The 22532-nt window shown below is 43.8% G+C and overlaps 1 protein-coding gene across 1 annotated transcript in view; it reads right to left on the bottom strand.

The window, feature by feature from the left end:
• Nucleotides 1-1298: 1298 nt before the first annotated feature.
• The window catches only part of CDO1 (cysteine dioxygenase type 1), a 31693-nt gene continuing 10459 nt past the window's right edge, over nucleotides 1299-22532 (bottom strand). Inside the window, exons 3-5 of the mRNA XM_060235569.1 lie at nucleotides 15963-16120; nucleotides 10175-10344; nucleotides 1299-1361 (exon numbers count right to left, since the gene is read on the bottom strand). Of these exons, the coding sequence (XP_060091552.1) occupies nucleotides 1332-1361; nucleotides 10175-10344; nucleotides 15963-16120 (358 nt within the window). The 3' untranslated portion in view covers nucleotides 1299-1331. The remainder of the gene's footprint in view (nucleotides 1362-10174; nucleotides 10345-15962; nucleotides 16121-22532) is intronic.

The raw sequence follows: 22532 nt of genomic DNA, 5'->3' as shown, positions 1-22532 counted from the left end.
ACTTGAGGAATTTTCTGCTATAGTGTATTCAACACTGATGTAACTGAAACATGGCAAATCTTGATTTTTTTTCTTTTTGAATTAAAAAGTGATCACTTATAGAACTTCGTGGAACTTTGATGATACTATCCAGGGCCTTTTTTTTTTAGCAGGAACGCAGTTCCGGCTGGCTTGGTGTCAGAGGGTGTGGCCTAATATATAAATGAATTTCTGCTGGGCTTTTTCTACAAAAAAGCCCTATGTGGAACAATGGGGTGTGGCCTAATATGCAAATGAGTTCCTGCTGGCCTTTTTCTACCTAAAAAAGCCCTGCTCCTACTTAGTACTGTTCATACGGCTATCACCTTAAGCAGAAAACTGTAAATACTTATATATTTCCAATGTACTGAAAGTAAACATTCATAGATTAGATCCTAAGCACTTCAAGTAAAGTAGTTCTTGCAGAATGAAGCCTTTTACTTACTCCTTCTCTCTGCAGCCCCCAGTCATATGCCACCAAAAGCCATACCTCAGAGCCAATGGTTCCTCCCAAATAGCATGGGTGCAGCACAGTGGACTACATACTCAATCACTCTTTTTTTCCTGTCCTTCATACTGGCCAGGTCAGGTGGAAACATTGATTAGATATCCAGTCAATAGCATTCACTGGTTATGCTAGACTGAACTGACTTTCAGGAAAAGAAAAGGCAAATTTGGAATTGTACGTCTAAATTCAGCTTTATTTGAGTTTAATCCAAAGGTCCTTGAAAGCTGGAAGCTTATTCAACACAATTAGCAATTTTTGAAAACAGATACTTCCTCTGGAATAAAAGCAATGTTGTACAGAACATTCATTATTGTTCCCTTCTTTTTTTAAAAAAAAATTAAATTCTACAAATGAAATTTGAAAATGCACAAACCATTTGACTGTTCCAATGGGTCATTAAATCCAGGACCAGCCAATATGCACTATAGCTGAATCCACATTAAGGTTGAGTGAAGATTTGTAAGTTCCATGGCAAGTTAAACTGCCATACATTCATACATGTGAGGATGCTAAAATGACTTAGGCCATACTAAAAGCCCAAGGTCTAAACTTCTGGGTTTACAGTCTCAGTGGAATAAATCAGTACAAATCCAAAAAGGGACTCTGGTTTTATGGTTGACTACAAAAAGCATCTGGACTCTACAGTGACTCATGGAAATACTCCCTTTAGTGTGCAAAGATGAGAAATCATGGCAACTGTGAGGACAGATTATTCAGCTCAGCTTACTACTGGCATCAACCATATAATTGTTCTGCTCCAGCTTTAAAAACAAAACTTCCCCAAAGCCAGCAGACTTTGTGCTCCTCAGTTGTTCTCTTGTGAAACTGAAGTTCCCTATAAAACAAAAAAAAAGTTTTAGATTCTTCAGGAAGACAGTTTTTATAATAAAGATTCTTCAAATACTGAAACTGGAGTATCACAGACCAGATGAATGAGAAACACAAGCAAGCTCCACCAAACCTCCTCAACTATTTTCTAGGTCTTGATCAAAGACCTTTTAATACCCAGACAAGTTTTAGTGTGAATGGAGAAGGAGGGAAGTGGAAGGCCCAGCAGGCTACCCCTTCCCTGCCCAAGTTCTGTCCTCAGGGAGAGAAGGGGAAGAGAAGGCTTCCAGGTGTCAGGCTTTAGTGGACTTGTGGGCCTCAGGGCAGCAGCAGTTTGAAATTTCTGCTTAATTGGCTTGCTCATGTAACTTTAGAGTTTCTTTCAAAATGTATATGGATACCGCCTTGTGGTAAATTCTGCACATGTAAAAGAGAGTTAATTGCTAAGGCTGGCAACTGGTGTGACTTATTATGGGGAGAGTCTTGTCAACAATATAATGATGTTGCTGGCAACACACCGATGTTGCTTCCAGTATGACTGGAAATAATATCATCATGTTTCTGGTGACACTCTAGCATGCAGCCAAAACTCAATGAGTTTTGAATGAATGCTAGAGCATTGGCAACAATGTACTGTTGTCACTTCCAGTCATATCAGAAGTGATATCCACATGTCAAGATGCTGGCAATCACCTCCCCCTTTCCCCCAGTTTATCCCCCACTATCCAACTGAGCAATGGAAGGCAGAGGTCCTCCACTCCCAACAAGAACATGGCAACCTTACTGGGAAACAATCTGGCACTAATAGCTCAACTAAATTTTACATTTATCACACTGTTAGTTCCATGTTATCACTATTTGCAGCAAATATTCTGTCTCTTCAAAACCACTAATGACTACAAACATTCACAGATACCATACGGTATAACAACTAGTGATGAGGAAGTACTACATTTACTCCTATCAGTTAATTAGAGAACTCCAGGACCCACTGTGTCCCAGAACTGGGATGGTGAGCAACCAGTCACCATATGGGAAGGATGGATCCAAGTAGGCAGCCATGTTGGTCTGAAGAAGTAGAACAAAATAGGAGTCAATAGCACCTTTAAGACCAACTTAGTTTTATTCAGAACGTAAACTTTCGTGTGCTCTAAGCACACTTCATCAGACGAGGAATTCGACACAGTGAGCAGAGCCACACATAGCTGGTAGGCAATGGCTCAGAATGTAAAATGGTACAGATTTAAGATCCAATGACAGAATAGTAAAATTATCTGGTAGACAGTGGTTTAGAATGTAAAATGGGACAAATATAAGATCCAATAACAGAACAGTAAAATTAACAAATTGAGCAAACCTTTGATCTGAGTAGCATGAGCATGTGAAAGCAACAAAACATAAGAGAAGCCATGTTGGATCAGGCCAACGGCCCATCCAGTCCAACACTCTGTGTCACACAGTGGCAAAAAAATTTATTTATACACACACACTGTGGCTAATAGCCACTGATGGACCTCTGCTCCATATTTTTATCTAAACCCCTCTTGAAGGTGGCTATACTTGTGGCCGCCACCACCTCCTGTGGCAGTGAATTCCACATGTTAATCACCCTTTGGGTGAAGAAGTACTTCCTTCTATCTGTTTTAACTTGTAAAACAGTAGTATGTCAAAATGTGAGAGTGTCTGTTAATGACACTATTATTACAAACCTGGGCCAAAAGGAAGGAATTTCTGTCTCAGTTTTCCCATTCAACTAATTTACCTTTTAACATGCAACATACATATAGTTTGTCATTAGGAGAAAAATACATTGAAATATAGTGGGAGATGGGTTCAAGATATGTAATGGGATAAACCAATATTCCTGTTTGAATGTGTCAATACAGTTAAAAGAGAAATACATTGGATAGTGATGTTCTTGTCCACCTAATTTACTTTTTAACATGTAAACATCATTCTAGTTTGCCGTAGAAAAAAAGAATACAATAAAATTGTGAAAATGGGTAAAGTATATTTATTTATTTATTTATATTAAGATTTATACCCCGCCCTTCTCACCTAGGTGTCTCAGGGCGGCTTACAACACAATAATTAAAACAATTTCAGTTTAAACAATTAAAATACCATTAAACCATAATTTAGTAAAAAACAAGATAGAGTAAAAACCGGCGGCCTATGGATACATTTTTTCATCCAGGATATTTTACATTGTCAGTTAATATCATAGGCCTGCCGGAAGAGGACTGTCTTACAGGCCCTGCGGAATTGCCCTAGATCCCGCAGGGCCCGCACCTCTTCCGGCAGCTGGTTCCACCAATAAGGTGCCGTTATTGAGTAGGCCCGATCCCTGGTGGATTTTAGGCGGGCCTCCTTTGGCCCGGGGACTACCAACAGGTTTTGTGAACCTGAACGTAGTACTCTCTGGGGAACGTGTGGGAAGAGACGGTCCCTAAGGTAGGCAGGTCCCAGGCCATATAGGGCTTTAAAGGTCATAACCAACACCTTGTACCGGACTCGGAATATTACTGGCAGCCAGTGCAGACCCTGGAGCCCCGGTCGAATGTGCTCCCATCTTGGGAGCCCTAATAACAGCCGGGCAGCAGCGTTCTGCACCAACTGCAGTTTCCGGGTTCGGCACAGGGGTAGCCCCATGTAGAGGGCATTACAGTAGTCCAGCCTCGAGGTGACCGTAGCATGAATCACTGTTGCCAGGTCGTCACGTTCCAGGAAGGGGGCCAACTGCCTCGCCCGCCTAAGATGAAAAAAAGCGGACTTGGCAGTGGCTGCTATCTGAGCCTCCATCGTCAATGAAGGCTCCAACAGCACCCCCAGGCTCTTAACCCTGCCCGACGCTGTTAATGGAGCGCCGTCAAAAACTGGCAGGGGGAGTTCCCTTCCCGGGCCGCAGCGACCTAAGCAAAGGACCTCTGTCTTCGCCGGGTTCAGCTTCAGCCCACTCAGCCTAAGCCACCTAGCCACTGCCTGTAACGCCCGGTCCAGATTTTCTGGGGCGCAGGCGGGCCGGCCGTCCATAAGCAGATAGAGCTGGGTGTCATCAGCATACTGATGGCAACCCAGCCCATACCCTCGGGCCATCTGGGCAAGGGGGCGCATATAGATGTTAAATAACATCGGGGAAAGCACCGCCCCTTGAGGCACCCCGCACTCAAGCGTGTGTCTCCGGGACAGTTCCTCCCCAATCGCCACCCTTTGTCCCCGACCGTCAAGGAAAGAGGAAAGCCATTGCAAGGCCAACCCCTGAATCCCTGCGTCGGCAAGGCGGCACGCCAGGAGCCGATGGTCGACCATATCGAACGCTGCCGATAGGTCCAACAACATCAGCACCGCCGAGCCGCCTTGATCCAGATGTCGCCGAAGGTCGTCCACCAGGGCGACCAGCACCGCCTCCGTCCCGTGGCCCGGGCGAAAACCAGACTGGTAGGGGTCGAGGACAGAAGCATCCTCCAGGAAGCTCTGTAGCTGCAACGCCGCTGCCCTCTCTATAAGTTTGCCCAAAAAGGGCAAATTCGATACCGGCCGGTAGTGTGCCAATTCGGTCGGATCTAACGTTGTTTTCTTCAGGAGGGGACGGACCACCGCCTCTTTGAGCGCCGATGGAAAATGTCCCTCCAATAGGGATCTATTTATGATATCCCGTATAGGATATCTTAGCTCCCTCTGGCAGGTCTTAATAAGCCAGGAGGGGCATGGGTCCAATTTACAAGTTGTTGGGCGTGCAGATAGGAGGATCCTGTCAACTTCTTCCAGGCTGAGCGCGCCGAAGCCGTCCAGGACACAATCCGAAGACAGGCACGGAGCCTCAGGTTCGCTAACTGTATCTAATGTGGCAGGGAAGTCGGAACGGAGCGATGCGATTTTATCCGCAAAAAAATTCGCAAAAGCCTCACAGCCAATTTCCAATTCATTAAAATTTGGTCTGCCCTGTGGCAGCGTTGTAAGAGTCCGAATTGTATTGAACAGTTGTGCCGGGCGCGAAATTGCGGACGCAATCTCTGCCGCAAAGTAAGTTTTCTTTGCGGCCTTGACTGCCACCTCATAGGACTTCATAACCTCTCTATAAGATGTTCGAGTCGCTTCATCTCGGGTACGCCGCCATTGCCTCTCTAGTCGTCTGAGTCCTCGTTTCAACTGCCGCAACCCCTGGTTATACCAGGGTGTCGGCCTTGAACGAGGGCGCAGAGGACGCCTAGGCGCGATCTCATCGATGGCCCCGGTGAGCCTATTATTCCAAGACTCCACCAGGTCATCGAGGGAATCGCCAGGGGGCCAGGGATCCCGCAGGGCCGTCAGGAACCGTTCCGGGTCCATCAGGCTCCGCGGGCGAGCTAAAATAAGCTCGCCGCCCAAACGGGGTTGGGGTGGGACGTCCACACGAGCCTTGAGGGCATAGTGATCCGACCATGGCACTGCTATAGAAGCAAGATCGTTCACTAAAACTCCTGACGCGAAGATCAAGTCTAACATGTGACCGGCCTGGTGAGTGGGTGTCGTAACTATTTGGGAGAGTCCTAGTGTCGCCATGGAAGACACTAGGTCCATCGCCTGATTGGAGGTCACGTCATTGGCATGAACATTGAAGTCACCCAGGATCAGAAGCCTCGGGTGCTCCAATGCCCATCCTGCTGCGGCCTCCATCAGTGATGGTAAGGCGCTGGCCGGTGCGTTAGGCGGTCGGTACACCAGCCAGATCGCCAACCCCTCCCCAACATCCCACGCCAGGCCGGCACACTCAATGCCCTTGATCTCCGGAGCCGGGAGGGCCCGGAAGGAGTAAGCCTCTCGAATGAACAGGGCCACCCCTCCCCCCCGCCCGCTAGTCCGCGACTGGTGAAAGACCGAGTATCCCGGGGGCGCCATCTGGGAGAGAGCTACGGTCTCTCCATCGCGAACCCAGGTCTCGGTCACGCATGCCAGGTCCATATCCTGCTCAAGCAGGAATTCCCGGAGGATGGAGGTCTTATTATTAATGGACCTGGCATTACATAACACCAGTGACGGAGGCGAGTAATTTCGCCTTGCCCCGCTACCTGTCACCATCGGGATGGGACACAGGCTGGAAGGTGGTCGAGCACTATCTTGTCTCGATCTCCTTCCCCTCCATTTCTGCCTGTTCCCACCGTCATACCTTCCCCTCCCCAGGAGTACCGGAATCCTCATATATGTAATGAGATAAACAGCCAATATCCCTATTGCGAATATGTCAATACAAAAAATTATTCTGATACACTATTCTAAAAGAGAAACACATTGGAATACTGTGGATGTATAACTATACTCATTGAGAGTGGATTTAGCATCTGTAATGGGCTAAAAAACCAATATCACTGTTCAGTCCTGGGGAAGTGTTTGTTCCAAGTTTCATAATAATTTGTAATTCAGCAGTTTTTCTCCCCATTCTGTACTTGAAGTTCCTTTGCAGTAAAACAGCTACTTTGAGGTCACCCCATGAATGCTTTGGAAGGTTAAAGTGTTCCCCCACAGGTTTCTCAGTCTTGTAATTCCTGATGTCAGATTTGTGTCCCTTTATCCTTCAGTGGAGGGATTGTCCTGTTTGCCCTATGTAGAGAACTGAAAGGCATTGTTGGCATTTAATGGCATATATAATGTTGGAAGATGAACAAGTGAATGAGCCTGAGATGGTATAGTTAATGCTGTTAGGTCCAGTGATTGTGTTGTCTGGATGTATATGGCAGCAAAGTTGGCACTTGGGTTTATTGCAAGCTTTGGTACCAGTGTCCATGCTCCATTGATCTGTAGGAAAAGTTCATTGCCAAATCTGAAGTAGTTATGGGTGAGAACAAAATGGCACAGTTTGGTGGCAAAGTCAGCTGTGTTTTTATCACCAAACCGTGCCATTTTGTTAATTTCACTATTCTGTCATTGGATCTTATATTTGTCCCATTTTACATTCTAAACCACTGCCTACCAGATAATTTTACTATTCTATCATTGGATCTTAAATCTGTACCATTTTACATTCTGAGCCATTGCCTACCAGCTATGTGTGGCTCTGCTCACTGTGCAAGATTCCTCAGCTGATGAAGTTTGCTTAGAGCACACAAACGCTTACGTTCTGAATAAAACTAAGTTGGTCTTAAAGGTGCTATTGACTCCTATTTTGTTCATATGGGTAGGAGAAGACAAGAGATGGAGGGAAACTGAGATCTAATCCCATTGGAGATGTAATAAGTTTTGACTTCCCCTTCTCCAACACTAGTCTACTTTTGAAGACAGAGAGAATGATGGAAACAATTAGTTCCCATTCTTGTGGGGCCTTGCTAGCTTTTCCTTGTCTATGTTCTGTCTTCTTCAGCAACAGAAGGAATGAATTGTTGATCAAAAGCCAACCAAAGAAAATTCTGCACTAAGAGGAACATGGAGAGAAGTAACACATTACACAAGCTATATAGCTTCTGTCAACTCATTTCTCTTTTGTGACCCTGTAGGATAGATGGAAAGAAGACATGACTCACATTGTACTTGCACATTGGCATAAAGAGGCTGACAAGCACAGGTAAGCTGGCTATCCTCTCTATTATCTCCTCCCATTGATAAGGAAATTGCTTGCCAAGCCAGAGCCAAAAAAGTAATGCATCAAAAGAGTAATAAGGATCCTCAATGTGGCACCCATAGTGCACCTTAGCACCCACCAACACCTTTCCTGGTGCTTGCTAAATGTTTCTTTTAGAAAGTGGGCATAGTCTGTTTCTTAATGTTTATGGTCTAATGCTGACAGCAGCCTTATGTAAAGTATTTTACTTGTTTCTGACTAAACATGGTAGGCCTGCATGGCTAAAATGCTAAAACGCATCTAACTGGAACATTCCTACTCAAGTCATCAGATCTTCCCTGTTTTAATGTATTTTTATAAACAGGTAAAAGTTGACACAACTATATTAAATCTTGGGCACTTTTCATAAATCACTTATGTTCTTATAAAAATCTGGCCACATTCTCTCTCTCAATGTACACATATGCAAGGAGCTCTCACTCAGCCCTTCAGTACCAGCTGGCGCTGTTATTAGTAGTAGTGAAGGTTAAAAATGGCTAAGCTAAAAACAGAATGGATCATGCAGAGGGAATAGCCAGGAGAAACAGCATTTTCTCCTTTCATATATGTTAGATGCCTGCAAAATGAAGGTATATACTGAAAGATGAGGGTTTGTTGGCTAGCTCAATATGTAAATTTATTTTGTCTATATGCAAGAAAATATCAAACTAAACAAAGCTTGTCCGTGAAAGTTATGTATAACTTTATTCTGAATTTTTTTGGTAAACTTTACCTCCTGAAGCATCCATTCTGTGGTTGTAAATGCTGTTGCTGCAGGAAGTGTCTAGACAATAATATTTTACAGATTCCCCTGATGAAGCAGATGTTAAATAGTAGGGGGTTTTACAGTTAATTTAACTTTCCCATGGCACCAATTTTCTCGAAGGCTTAGCAGCAAAGTAGATATATAGATATCATATACAGATATTTAAAAACATTTAAAAAGCCATTCTTTTCAAGACAATTATGGTTCGGTTCTAAAAGTAAGCCCTCTGACAGGCAAACAGGGTCAAGGTACGTAATTGAATTTCATAGAAACAAGTTCCCTCAATGCATTTAATTACCATATAAACCATGGGTAATCAGAAAGTAGTTACTATCACAGCACTATTAACTAGCAAGTTCAATTGCAGACAAAATGCCAGTTAGTTACATTTGCTCACTCATTACTCAAGCATTCATAACAGGAAGCCAGATTCAGGAACAGTCACACACAAAGAATAAGCAACGAGGTTTGCATAACACGGATATAAATTGTGTTCTGTTGAGTGTTTCATTTCTGTTTATTCACTATAGATTCATTTTACTCTTCCCTTTTCTATGTAGTTTGAGAATCCATGAAAATACACACAAGGAGGTGCTGGTTTCCAGAGGATCTCTCCACCCCAATACTCCTATTTTAAACTGAAGAGTTTGGCAGCAGTAATTTTCAACAGCGCATCTCTGTTGAAGCCATTTTGCCTTTGCAGCTGTAATTAGTAAAATTAGTTGCAGGAGAATGGTCGGCCAAAAGAGAGGAAAACAACTCATAGCCAGGTGTGAAAAGGCTGCTACAGAAATCTCTGCTATTATTAGGATGCCTGCCTTATAAGCCATTTGAAAAATCCACAAAAAATATTTTGTGTTCTAATTTTATTATACTACTAGATAAATCAGATGAAGTATGTGTTAATCCTCTTTAGAGGACTCCATATTTATTTTTACCTCATTTATAACCCCTTCCTTTCTCCCCAACCAAGACCCAAAGTGGCTTATGATGCTCTCGCCCCCTCCATTTTGTTCTCATAACAATTCTGTAAAATGGATTAGAGAGGGAGAGGACACCTGCAATCATCCCAAGGTCACCCAGAAACACTTTCATGGCACAGAAGCAATTCAAAACGAAGGCACTCGGTTCCTAGTCTGACACTCTAGCTAACCATTATCCTATGTTAAACGTCCATGTGGGTAATACCCTTTATCTTTCCTCATCCGCCCATCATATATATAGGCCTACAGAAAAATCACCTATTCCACAGTATCCCATAATCCTATGCTCTGCAACTCTTCCTCCCCCCAAGTTCACCTAGCTAACTGGTCTACTGAACTCCAAGGAGCTGGCTTCCTTGTCTTGTCCTCTTTGGCATAACCTGGAGTATGCATGAGATCTTTGTGTAAGGGCTCATCTTGGGTGTGATTCCTCCTTACTTGGAAGGGCTGCAAAGATAAGATAAAGGTTAAAGGCAGGATACTTTTTTGTTCATACTTACATATGGGGTCCTGTCTCCAAACTGGCTATAGAATGTCATTTTAACTTTTTGTTTGTGTCCAGTTCTTTGATCAAAGGTATGACAGGTTTCAAAGGGTGGACTGTACAAATGAAGACTAACAGCAGTTTCTGTATGGCTTGGGTTCTCCACACGATGCAAGCCAATGGAGTCTATCCAGGACAGGGTAGAAATGTACAGATTAGGCAGCAAATTTGCAAAAATGAGCTAAATATTTAATCTGTTGCAGCAGCAAAAGTATTATTCCTTGCAACACAGGGTACCAACTATAACAAGCTGGCCATCTTTACTAGTATCCAAGATGTGACATACACTAAATAATTAAAATAACAAGCAGGTATTAGATCCTGCTCTTTGCTACTTGTAAGCTGTCAAGGAAGCATTCAATTGAAAGTAAAAACAGATGTTATAATAACAATACTAAAAATTTATCTACCTTTATAGAGTGTTCAAAGCACTTCACATGGATTTCAATCCTTAAATAACTCTATAAGGTATGTCAGGATCATCATTCAGATGAGCAGCTGAGGCTTGCCTAAGGCCATGTCTTGAGACTGTGACAGAGGTAAAACTTGAACCAGAAACATCCTGATTGACAGCTCAGTTGCTTAGTCACTATACCACACCATCTTCCATACTATGAAATATTTTTTAAAAAAAATCCATTGTGATTTTATTTTGCTGATTGGACTCTTTGAATGTAACTTTGATGGTCTCCCAGAAAACCACCATACTTTCCTATTATCTACTTCTGTGCAAGCAGGGGTGATTTTTCACTAAAAAGTATTGCTTTGTTGTGTAGTACAGCAAAAAAACTATAACCCAGCCTCAACTGGCAGAACACTCTGCTGAATGACATCCATGCTTTGCGAGATCTAATGCAATTCTGCAGGGCCTGCAAGGCAGAGATGTTCTGCCAAGCCTATGGCTGAGGACAGTGATAGTCTCTATCTTACCTGGTACCCTCTTTCCTCCCTTTCCCCCATGGGGTAAAAGTATAGCTTGATTATTCTTTAGTAACATCTGAAATTGTTCTAAATTGCTTTGCTTTTAATTGTTTACTGATTCATGAATATGTTCTTATATTGTTGTTCACCACCTTGAGTCTTGTGTGTACAAAGGACAGTCTAAAAATCTAATTTATAAATAATAAATAAATATTGGCCATTTTCCCACTGACCTTACTCCGGAGCGACGTCCCTCTTCACCACGCAGCGTCTGCGCGGATTTCCCACCAACTGCTGCGCACAACCAGGAAGAGCCGCGGCTTTTGCGTCGCAGATGTAAACTGGTTTTTAGCGGTTTACATCTGCGATGCAAAAGCCGCGGCACTTCCTGGTTGTGCACAGCAGTTGGTGGGAAATCCGCACAGACGCTACGCGGTGAAGAGGGACGTCGTCCCGGAGTAAAGTCAGTGGGAAAACGGCCATTGTCTCTTGGGGGGAGGTTTGATAACATTAGTGTATTTCTATGCAGAGTTACACCCTTTTAAACCCATTAACTTCAATACGCTTAGAAGAGTATCTGTGCTTAGGATAGCGCTGTAAGATTACATAATATAATAGACATCCATCTTACAGTAAATTCATGTACATCCATTAAAAGTTAAATTTTCCAGGACATAATAAACCTCAAGGGTTTACATAGGACTGCAAGCAGAAAAAAAATGTTTACCATGTGAATATGTTAATTTCACTGTATCAGATATGAACAAGAAAACTGGTCTATGTTCACTCTGACTAATATCAGGCTTGATTGCATAAATGTTGTATAAAGGTCCAATTCCCATGTAACTATTTTATAAAGCATAGGGAAGCCCATTCACAATGACCTGTAGAACTTCATAAGCAAACACTCTGGTGCATTATTTGACAGTGGCATATCTAGACTATTTGGTGCCTGGAGAGATAATTTTTTAACACCCTCCTCCTCTTTTTCTGCTCTCAAGTCACACCCAAGTTACGGTGAACCTGTAGGGTTTTCAAGGCAAAAGGCGGTTGGAGGTTGACTTGCCATTGCCTGCCTCCATGTTGACTCTGCTAGGCTGGGGCTAAGTAGGTCAGGACCCTTCCTCTATACAACAAGATTATTTTCAGGAATAATCATGAAATAAAACAAATAATAATAATGACCTGAAAACTCATTCAGGTGGGTTGGTCTGGAGCGGCACAACCAAGTTTGGTCATAAAGGTGCCACTGGACCCAAACTTTGTTTCAATGATCGGAAAAGAAATACAGACAGTGAAATATTTTCTATTCAGTTTATATATATATATATATATATATATATATATATATATATATATATATATATATATATATATATTCTATACACACACACACACACACACATACATACATACATACATACATATATATATATATATATATATTTAAAAAATTCAAATTCCAACACGCTATTCCATCACAAGAGTGAGCATGGTGTAATACTTAATGTGTTGGACTAAAATCTGGGAAGTCTAGGTTTGAATCTCCACTTGTGCTATGGAAACTTGCTGGGAGGCCTTGGGCCAGTCACACTCTCTCAGCCTAGCCCTAACCTGGATAGCTCCAGGACAGTCTGATCTCCTCAGAACCTAAGCAGGGGCAACATGGGGGCTGGCGATGGCAAATCACCTCTGAATGTCTCTTGCCTTGAAAACTCTACAGGGTCACTATTAGTCAGCTGTGACTTGACAGCAAAAAAAAAAAATCCATCACATCACTCATGTTCAGAGCAGGCTCTTGGAAGGACTTCTGTTCTTCATTTTGAAGCCCAAGAGCTGACCATCCCAAACATCTACATGGCATTTTTGAGAACTAGTTTACCTTTGTACTACTTTGTACTAACACTAGCCAAAGAATCACAAAATTGTGATTGCAAGCATCACCAGATTGGATGTTAAGAAACACACTACCTGCCCCCCCCCCAAAAGAAAATACTCCCAACCTCCATTGTTTCCCAAGGACTAAAGTCAAACCAGAGAATCTCTGCAGTAGAGACTGAAAGGGGGACATTTTTGGAAGCCCAGCAGAACCAGTGGAATATACAGACAGGGGAAGGAGGGAGGGAGGAAGCAGGAAGCAAAGAGCACTGAGGGCGGTGGGGAAAAGCAAGCTACAGCGCAGCTTCAGCAGCAGCTGTAGAAATGGAAGAAGGAGAGGGAAGTTGCTTGGGAGCTGGATTTGAGTCTTGTGCAGGCCAGATGCTTTATAAAATAGGCTTTTGCACATAATTATACTCACCATAAAGAGAAGGGAGAAAGGATTCCTACAGCAATTAGGGAAACAGAAATTAGGTAGGGATATAGCTATAACATGGAGAGATGACCTTACAGGTCCTTCTCATCTAACCAGCCCAACTCAAAAACCCATTGCAACAAAAACATTGACGACCAAAACTTCTAGCAGTTACCAAAAGGGGATATGTATTTGGATACACCCAAGTCAAAAATAAACCCCAAAAATTTCCTTGGTGGTATTTTTGAGGTACATTCAGCCTTCCAAAATATATATGGGGTTTTCCTCCCAGAAAACCATTTTAAAAATTCCAGATGTATTAGGAATTTCCCAAAAAAACCCTGAGAGCCAGTATTTGCAAGCTCCTCCAGATAGTTTTTGTTTACCTTTGTTTGTTTGTTTCTGTGTCTCTAGGATTTCTATGAGCTTTTCCACTGCCAGTTTCAAATGAGTCTTGTTCATTTCAAAAGATTTTGTTTCCCCCTTTTGTCAGCATTCCTTTGTGTTCCCTTCCCATTTTTTGGCACAGAGCTTGCAAAATCCCTGCCCCTTGGATTTGTTGGGACTGTGCTTTGAGCTCAGTCCTTTTAAACTGGCAGTAGCACTGGGTTCTGCTGGGCATTCTGCACATTGTAACTGGTTGTGCTGGACTTGCAAACCACTATCCCCTGGTTGGATTTGATGAGGCTCTGTGCTTTGAGATCAGTCCTTTTAAACTGACAATGTCACAGTGGTACTGGTTCTGCTCAGCATTCTGAACATTGTAACAGATTGTGCTGGGCTTGAAAAAATGCCGCCCCCTCAGTTTGTACTTCAGAGATTCTCTGGTTTGACATTAGGCATCTTTGCTTGCATTGTCACAATGGCACTGGTTCTGCTGGGCTTTCTTGTTGGAGTGAATGACTCAGCTTGCCTAGACACGGGGGGTGAGCATTACATCACTCTAAGTGTGTATAGCTGTTATTTCCTTGAATGGGATGCCCCTCTTTGTCTTAACCTGGGAGCTGCCCCCTGCTCCCTTCTTTTTCTCTCCCTCTCCTCTCATTCCTTCCATGTTACCTTCCATGGAGACACACATGTCTGCAGGTCTGTCCCTTAGATACAGTGCCCTCATACTCCCAAGCACATGATGCCAGACAAGCTAGCCATTTGTGATAGGGACTCTTTAGAGTAGGCTTCTCTCTCTCTCTCTTTTTGACTGCAACTTGAATGTCAACTAGATCTACTTGAATAAATATTAAGATTACCTTTTCTGAAAATATTTATTGGGAGATCTATTTACTGCACTCAGAATCACACTTCTATGACTGCTATATTACTCTGCTATATTAGTCAAATATCCCTGTATTCTGTTGTGATAGGTTGTGCAGGGCTTGCAAAAATGCCCTCCCCCTACCTTCACTTTCGACTGCAGAGATTCTTTGGTTTGATTTAAGTTCTGTTAGACTTGGCACATTGGCTTGCGGTTTTGCTGGGATCACTGAGCTCTGCAATGGTTCTGCAATGGACTTGCTGTTTGTTCTCAGTGACTGCTATTTGTAGGCATGGCTTTTTGCCTTGGAATCAGTTTGCAGGGTTCCCCTCCCCCTCTCCCCCTCTATAGGAAATAATGGAAAACAGCTAGGGGCACCCTTAGTCCAAATGATTTTAAACCTGGGGGTTATTTAAAGGTCAGGCACCCACAGCTCTGCTGCAATTCTGGTCCCTGTACCTCTAAACAGTGGCGTAGCTAGGGCTTTGGGGGCCCGGGGTGGCCCAAGATTTATGTGGGCCCCCTATCTCGGGGACACGCGTGTGGGGCAGCAACGGCGCCTCGGGCCCCGGGGGCACGCGCGGGCGCTGAGGAGGCGCGTCCCGCAGCCGCCCGACCCCAGTCAGTCAGCCAGTCAGGCCGGCGGTTGCCGTCCACTCCCCTCCCCCCGCCGCGGGAGATGCCCGAGAAGGAGGCTGGTGCGCACGCGCGCCTTCTGAGGTGAGGGAGAAAAAGCGGCGCGCCTTTCCCGCGCTTTCAGCCCGATTGCGTGAGAGAGAGGGAAAAAAGGGGGGAGGGGGAAGGGAAGGGAACGAGGAGCCCCGACGTGCGCGCGCGAGCCCCTCCCCACCACACCCCCTTCCTCTGCCGTGTGCGCGCACTCCCCCTCGCTGTCGGGCGCGGGGCGCCTCCATTATTTTTCTCCCCCCCCTCGCAGCGCAGCAACACGGCCATTGTTTGGGGGCCCCCCTTGCCAATGCGGGGACCCCCCAGACCTGGGGCGACCCACCCCCCGCCCCCCCTCCTTACACCACTGCCTCTAAAGACAACTCCCCCAGCCACCCAGAAACCTCTAACAACAACTGTACATTTAAAAGCAACATCCCCAGCCATTACCCATAGGAAATAATGGACCTGAAAAATTCAAAAATCCAGAAAACCCTTAATCTAAATACCAAATTGGTATTTGGAATTTGGGAATATTGGGAATTCCTGTATTTTTGAGTACCCCAAAAAACTATTTTTTGCACACCCCTAGTACCAAAATAAAAGGCTTACCAGCTATATACGCACACTGATTTTCCCTCAAAACTCTCTCTGATTTCTTCACCATCTCTCCAACTTCCTTTTTGTCTGGCCATTCAAATAGTGTCTCCTTCAGATTTCCTTGAAGGAGCTTCATAAAGCAGTGTGAATCCACGTGATCATGGATGCTACTACAGATACACATACATAAACATAAATGGTTAGCAGGATGAGATATGAAAATACATAAAAATCTGGAAAGACAGAAATTTTGGGAGGGGGCAGTGAAAAAACTCCTATTAAATGTTTTGCTTTTTAGGTATATGAGTTTTTAAGACAAAAGCTAAGATCCCATGGGAAATCTCCACAAAACACAGGCATGTCCATCAACAAAATGGAACTTGTTCTTCCCACTCCCTCCTGCTGCAGCCTGAAATGCTCCCCAGAAAGCTGCTCCTGGGGCAACAGGAGATCTCCAGAAATAGCTCAAAGAGGCGAGAGGAAATGGGGAAATCTGCTCCCCCTTACTTTAATTGAAATATACTGCAGGAAATATACTTAGTAGGATAATCATTATACATTAGTAGAGTGAGAATTATTAATGTTGGGCTTCAGGGTGACAGAAACTGAGGGAAAATAGGTTGTTGTTGTATTTGTGTAGAAATGTAATGAGAGAGCTGCGGTCTTGGATGTCGCATATATGAGGGAGGCCAGATGGAGTCAAGGATCCCAGTCATTGGGGGATGTGGGAGGTACAGCAGTGGGACAAGGTACTGGAAATGAAAGAGATGGAGATATGGATATGCCTGCTCTCTTTCCAACCTTCATCCCATTCCAAAACATTCTCTGACACTGATACTGTGCAATGCCGGGTCCATCAGCAATGAGACTGTTAAATTGCAAATGTACTTTGCCACACAAAAAGTGGATTTGGCATGCCCTGGGTAAGGGAGGGTGAAATGGTTGCCCTGAAAAAAAACTGACTTTCTCCACTGGGGTTTTTGATCCTCCAACAATCTCAGACAAAAATTGAGGGGTGGCAATACTCATTCAAGAATCTTTTTCTTTCAGACCACTCCCTGCCCCTGAGATCTCCAACACTGTGTGGGCCAAGTGCACCAGCAGATACCCTGCCAAATCTGTTGGAAGAAGTAGCAGGCTGGGCCTTGAAGTTCTTCAGACTAATAGTTCTGGGGTGTTTCTACGTTCATGCTGATGATGCTGCATCCTCTCAGGTTACAGATCTACTGTCTTCCATGGCAGCAGCTCTCCCAAGTTGTATCAGACACCGTGCATCGAGCGGGCCACATGCTGGATTTGAATTTCAGGGTGGGGGTGGATGTGGACCAGGATGCCATTGATGCAATGTGATGGTCAAACCACTTTGTCTTGAAGGCTTGTCTGAGTGTACCAGCTCCTCCCTACTCTGGTGGCAAGCTGATTTATGCTTGCCCATGGAGACTGATGGACTCAATTGGTTTCCAGAATGCTCTGCAGAATCCATTGCCCCCTGGTAACCCCTTAGATGTGCTGGTAGAAAACTGGCATAGTCGTCTTTCTGAAGCCATCACCAAGATCACACCCCCCCCCCAATACTCTCTTTACTCCCACACCAAATTATCTCCTTGGTACACTTTGGAGATGAGGAAGGTGAAATGGGAACTTGGACAGCTAGAGTGAGTTTGACAATGGACTTGTGATGAAGCTAGAAGAACCAGGGCTTTTTCTTTCTTTTTTTAGCAGGAATACACAGAAACACAGTTCTGACTGGCTTGGCACCAAGGGGTGTGGCCTAATATGCAAATGAGCTCCTCCTGGGCTTTTTCTACAAGCCCTGTATATGATGTTTATGAAATCCTATGAGATGGCAGTGGAAGCCACAAAAAAGGAATTTTATGTGGTCTCCACTGTATCTGCTAGCTCTCACCTAGCTCAATTATTTAGAGCAGGGGTGGCCAACGGTAGCTCTCCAGATGTTTTTTGCCTACAACTCCCATCAGCCTCAGCCATTGGCCATGCTGGCTGGGGCTGATGGGAGTTGCAGGCAAAAAATATCTGGAGCGCTACCGTTGGCCACCCCTGATTTAGAGTAATTAAATTACTAACTTCTTTCTCTGAAGGAACCCCAAAATCAAAAATTTGGAAATTAGCTATGAGATTAAAATAAAATAAAATCTTGTCACTCTTCCAGGACCTGCTTGTCAATATTAACACAGTATGGGAACTAGAGGCCCCTTGGCCCCCTTTGGATTTAAAAAATGAATCAATTCAGCTGACTGTCTCAAGACAAGTTTGACAGAATTCTGGGTGCTGTTAAGGCCACCACTTGCCTCCTAGACCTGGTGAAAGCCAGCGGTGATGGAATACAGGTTCCCCAGGCAAATATTATAAACCTGTCCCTGAATTCAGGGCCCTTCACAGGGGCTTTAAAGGAAGCAGTGATTAGACCGCACTTAAAGAAGCCATCTTTGGATCCTACCAATCCATCCAACACATGCCCATTTTCAAATCTTTTGTTCCTGGGCAAAGTAGTTAAGAGAGTGGCAGCTGAACAGCTACAGACATTCTTTGATGACACCTTGGCTCCTGATCTCCTTTCAATCCAGTTTTTGCCCTGGCTATGGGATGGAAACAGCCCTCACAGATGACCTCCATAGACACCTTGATAAAGGCAGGTCACTGCTGTTAAAACAGCAAAATAGATGTATTGTTACATTTTATGTATTTCACTCCTCCTCCACTGGAAAAAGCCCTCCCCATTGCTTCAGCATTTTTGGAAATTTTCATCTCTAATCAGCAAGAAGAATGCCTTTATGCTGCATCTAATGCAAACATGATCTGCCATAAAGTGACTAGTTATATGTCAAAGATTATTGCAACTAACACCTACAGCTATACAAGGATACACCAGCTCTAACTGATTTTTAAATTTAACTGATTAATTAAATTTAGAGATCATGTTTTGCTGCCAAAGAACTCAAGGAGACATATTTGGGCTCTCAGGAGATTTGCATGCAGACATGTCAGACTGGCCAGATGCAGACATGTCTAGTTTCAGCAAGGCTACATAATCAGATACCTTCTAACTATACTCTCAGTTCTTATAAGAAAGCAAAATCCACAACTTAATGCTATCATCTCCTTACTTGTTTCCAGCCACACAAGCAGCTTCAACAATAGTATAATTGCTAGTGGCCTATGAGAGATGTGGCTGACTTCAAGTGAAAAGTCTATAGATTTACAAGGAAATCTTTATTTTAAAGTGGAAATATCAAAAAGAGAATTTACAGTGGCAAATAAGAACAACAATAATAAAAGATTAAAAATTGAAGTGTGATTGTACATATTCTTCAGTCCACATATATATAACAGTGTTACTTCTTTATGCTAAAATTAAGATTAAATTTATTCTGAACTAGGAAAGAAATGCCACGTTGTCACTCTCCACTCAAGTTCCTGCTTGTGTGGCAAATTAAACCAAGCTGTGCTCTTTTATATTTAAGCAACTGCCAGCATTAGTTACAAACTAAAAACCACGTGAAGGCTGTTCAAAAAAGGAACAGACAACAGCTTACATTTTAAAAATCTGTAATTTTCCAGGCCTGCATAGTTTGTGATTCATTGTGTTTAATGCATTCAAATACAAGGTGCATGACAATCACAAATTGCACTGAGCTGCATAAGGGAAAGTTGTGAAGCAACAACCTAATGTTGCAGCTCAACTCATCTGTCAGACACTTGGAAGTTAGAACCGGCCACATTTTTCACCGCAACTGTGAAGAAATGCCTTTTTTCCTGGGAGGTCTGAAATCAGCAAAACCTCCATGATGTGTTTTAAAAGTTTTTTTTTTCTCCCTTGGGACAGAGAATAGGCAAGAGGATAGAGAAGTCCATTCAAATGCTTCCCAGACATATGTCAGCTCACCTTCACACAAATTATAATAGATCTAGCAGGAGAGATAATGGGTGAGTTAAGCAGGGAACAGAGAGTTGGAGGAACAGAATACTAGAGAGTCTTCAGGAAAGAGATTCCTGGAGATCTCCAGGAAAAGCCTCTTTGACCTGGTGTGACCTGGTCAGGAGGATGGGGAAAAGAGAGGCAATTTAAAACTTTTTGCAGTAGGAAGGACGTCATAATCCTAGGCTTAGTGAGACCTACAGGCTCCAGGGAAGCATGTGCAGTAGTGGTTACAGGGCCTACATCTCTCAAGATCCCTTCTGTCCCTCTGATTGAGTAAATGTAGTTTTGGAGGGAAAACTGGGAGGAAGGCTCCCCGTTGATTATTGTCAAGCAAGCTTCTGAAAACTCTAGTTTCCAGTAATGGAATATCTAGCTTCTTATGGCACCCTCCCAAGTAATCCTGTATATTGTGAGTTCTTATACTTTTAAATCATACAGCTTTGGTAACTATTTTTTTTTCTTTTTGTAAACCTGTATGCATTAATGGTTCTTTGTGTGTCTTTAATATTTGATTCTACTATTGTACTTGTGCAAAAATGAAATAAACTTTATTTAAAAAAAAAAATAGGCCAAGCTGCAGACAGGGTTGTTCTCTCTGGGGAGGCTGCAGAGAGAAGGTGGTTCTCTGGAAAAGGCTGAGCTGGAAGCAAGTTGCAGCTGTGGAGAGATCCATCACCCAAAGGGGGTAGGGTTGCCAAGTCCTTTTCATTCCCCAGCAGGGGACATTTGCGTGCGTGATGCACGCACATGCGATGAAATGACATCACCCAGAAGTGACATCATCAAAATGGCGGCACCCGTGTGGGGCCGCTCTAAGTGTTTCCGGGAAACTCTATGGTTTTCCCAGACGCTCTAGCTATTTGGGAGGTTAAAACTCTATGGTACCTATTGTATCATAGAATCTTACCTACCGAATGGCTAGGGCGTCTGAGAAAACCATAGAGTTTTTCCAGAAACACCTAGAGCGGCCCTGCACAGGTGCCGCCATTTTGATGACATCACTTCCGGTTGACGTCATTATGCCAGCGATGCAGTGGGAGGCTCCCCCTGCCAGCCCAATGTGGGCTGGCGGATTGAGAACCTTCCAGGCGGGAGATTCCCTGCCCAGACCGGGGGCTTGGCAGCCCTAAAAGGGGGTGGTGAGTCTTTGGCATTAAAAGAAGGGAATATTTAGGTTGTTGTGTGAGGGTTTTTATTTCTTTGCACTAACCTTTACTGTTTCTCAGGGCTTTTTATGAACAGGAATGCACAGGAACACAGTTCTGGCTGGCTTGGTGTCAGGGAGTGTGGTCTAATATGCAAATGAGTTCCTGCTGGGCTTTTTCTACAAAAAAGCCCTGTACAAAACAATGGCAACATCAAGGTGTGTGGCCTAATATACAAATGAATTCCTACTGGGCGTTTTCTACAATAAAGCCCTGCTGTTTCTTTATTAACTATTGCACTACAAAGTTTTACAACCCACTTGTTTTTTAACACATATAATAAAGTGTTGTTATTGTTAAACTATGTGGGTCCTGACATTTTGTTGGTCATGGTTAAAAGCAGGGGGTTTGGGTAAAAAAAAAAGCCCAGCAGGAACTCATTTGCATATTAGGCCACACCCCTTGATGTCACCATTGTTTAACATAGGGCTTTTTGTAGAAAAAGCCCAGCAGGAATTCATTAACATGTTAGGCCACACCCCCTGACACCAAGCCAGCCAGAACTGCATTCCTGCTCAAAAAAAGTCCTGGTTAAAAGGTGCTTGCTAATAAGGAAGATGCAGGGGTTAGATGGGTGCTCTGGGTCCTCCCATTCAGACCCTTACCACAGTGGTGGCAGCCAGTAGAAGGCCCATTCTGGTCTCCTGCTCATATGACAAGATTTCTTTTCCTTGTGTGCTGAGGCCATGAGAGGAGACAGGACCCTCACCTGAGGAGACAGCCATTGGCCATGTGGGGGGCCTTGACAGCTAAAGGTAGCTTCAAGGTAACAGAAACTCAGTAGAGATCTAGAACTCCTAAGCTAAAGAGGCCGTCCTGTATTTTAACACCTGATTGGGCATGTATAGAGAGCGGGACAGAGGATTTGCATTTCTCCCTTTTCTTTTGTATCCCTTGTTCAGTCTGATATTGTGCTAAAAGTATTCATGTAAACATTTTCTTTTTAATATTTTATAACTTTTGATACTGGTAGGTTCTCTGTACCATATAAACCTCCACTGTCTCAGACACACTATTTTAAAAGGAGTGTCCAGGGACGGCAGGCAGTTGGCTAGTGGCTATTCCTCCCAAGGGTGGACAAAGCAGTAAATGGTTCCCATGGTGACCAGGCACTGGCCAGTGGAAGACACAGAGTCAAGGCCTCAGAACTTGGAAGAGAAGCTGGGAGTTCTGATCATCCCAGCAGGCAAGATAGGCTTCTTCAGGTGTTAAGAAAAACCTAGGAGGGCAGGGTGGAATAGGACCTGCAGGCCACAGCAAGCACATTCTGCCACTGCAACTGCATTTAAATTGTAATGGATAATTACCAGGTACAACTAGAGCAAAGTTTTTCAGATATACTGTAATAGCCAGAAACCACTTATTCCCTTGACTTCATTCTTGTTGCACAGGAAGTACTGCTCCGGCGGGGAGGGCGGGATACAAATAAAAATTGTT

The sequence above is a fragment of the Heteronotia binoei genome, chromosome 4 (genome assembly GCF_032191835.1).
Source record: "Heteronotia binoei isolate CCM8104 ecotype False Entrance Well chromosome 4, APGP_CSIRO_Hbin_v1, whole genome shotgun sequence".
NCBI lineage: Eukaryota > Metazoa > Chordata > Lepidosauria > Squamata > Gekkonidae > Heteronotia > Heteronotia binoei.
Note: the sequence above shows the minus strand (reverse complement) of the source record. Positions and strands in the feature narration are given on the sequence as shown.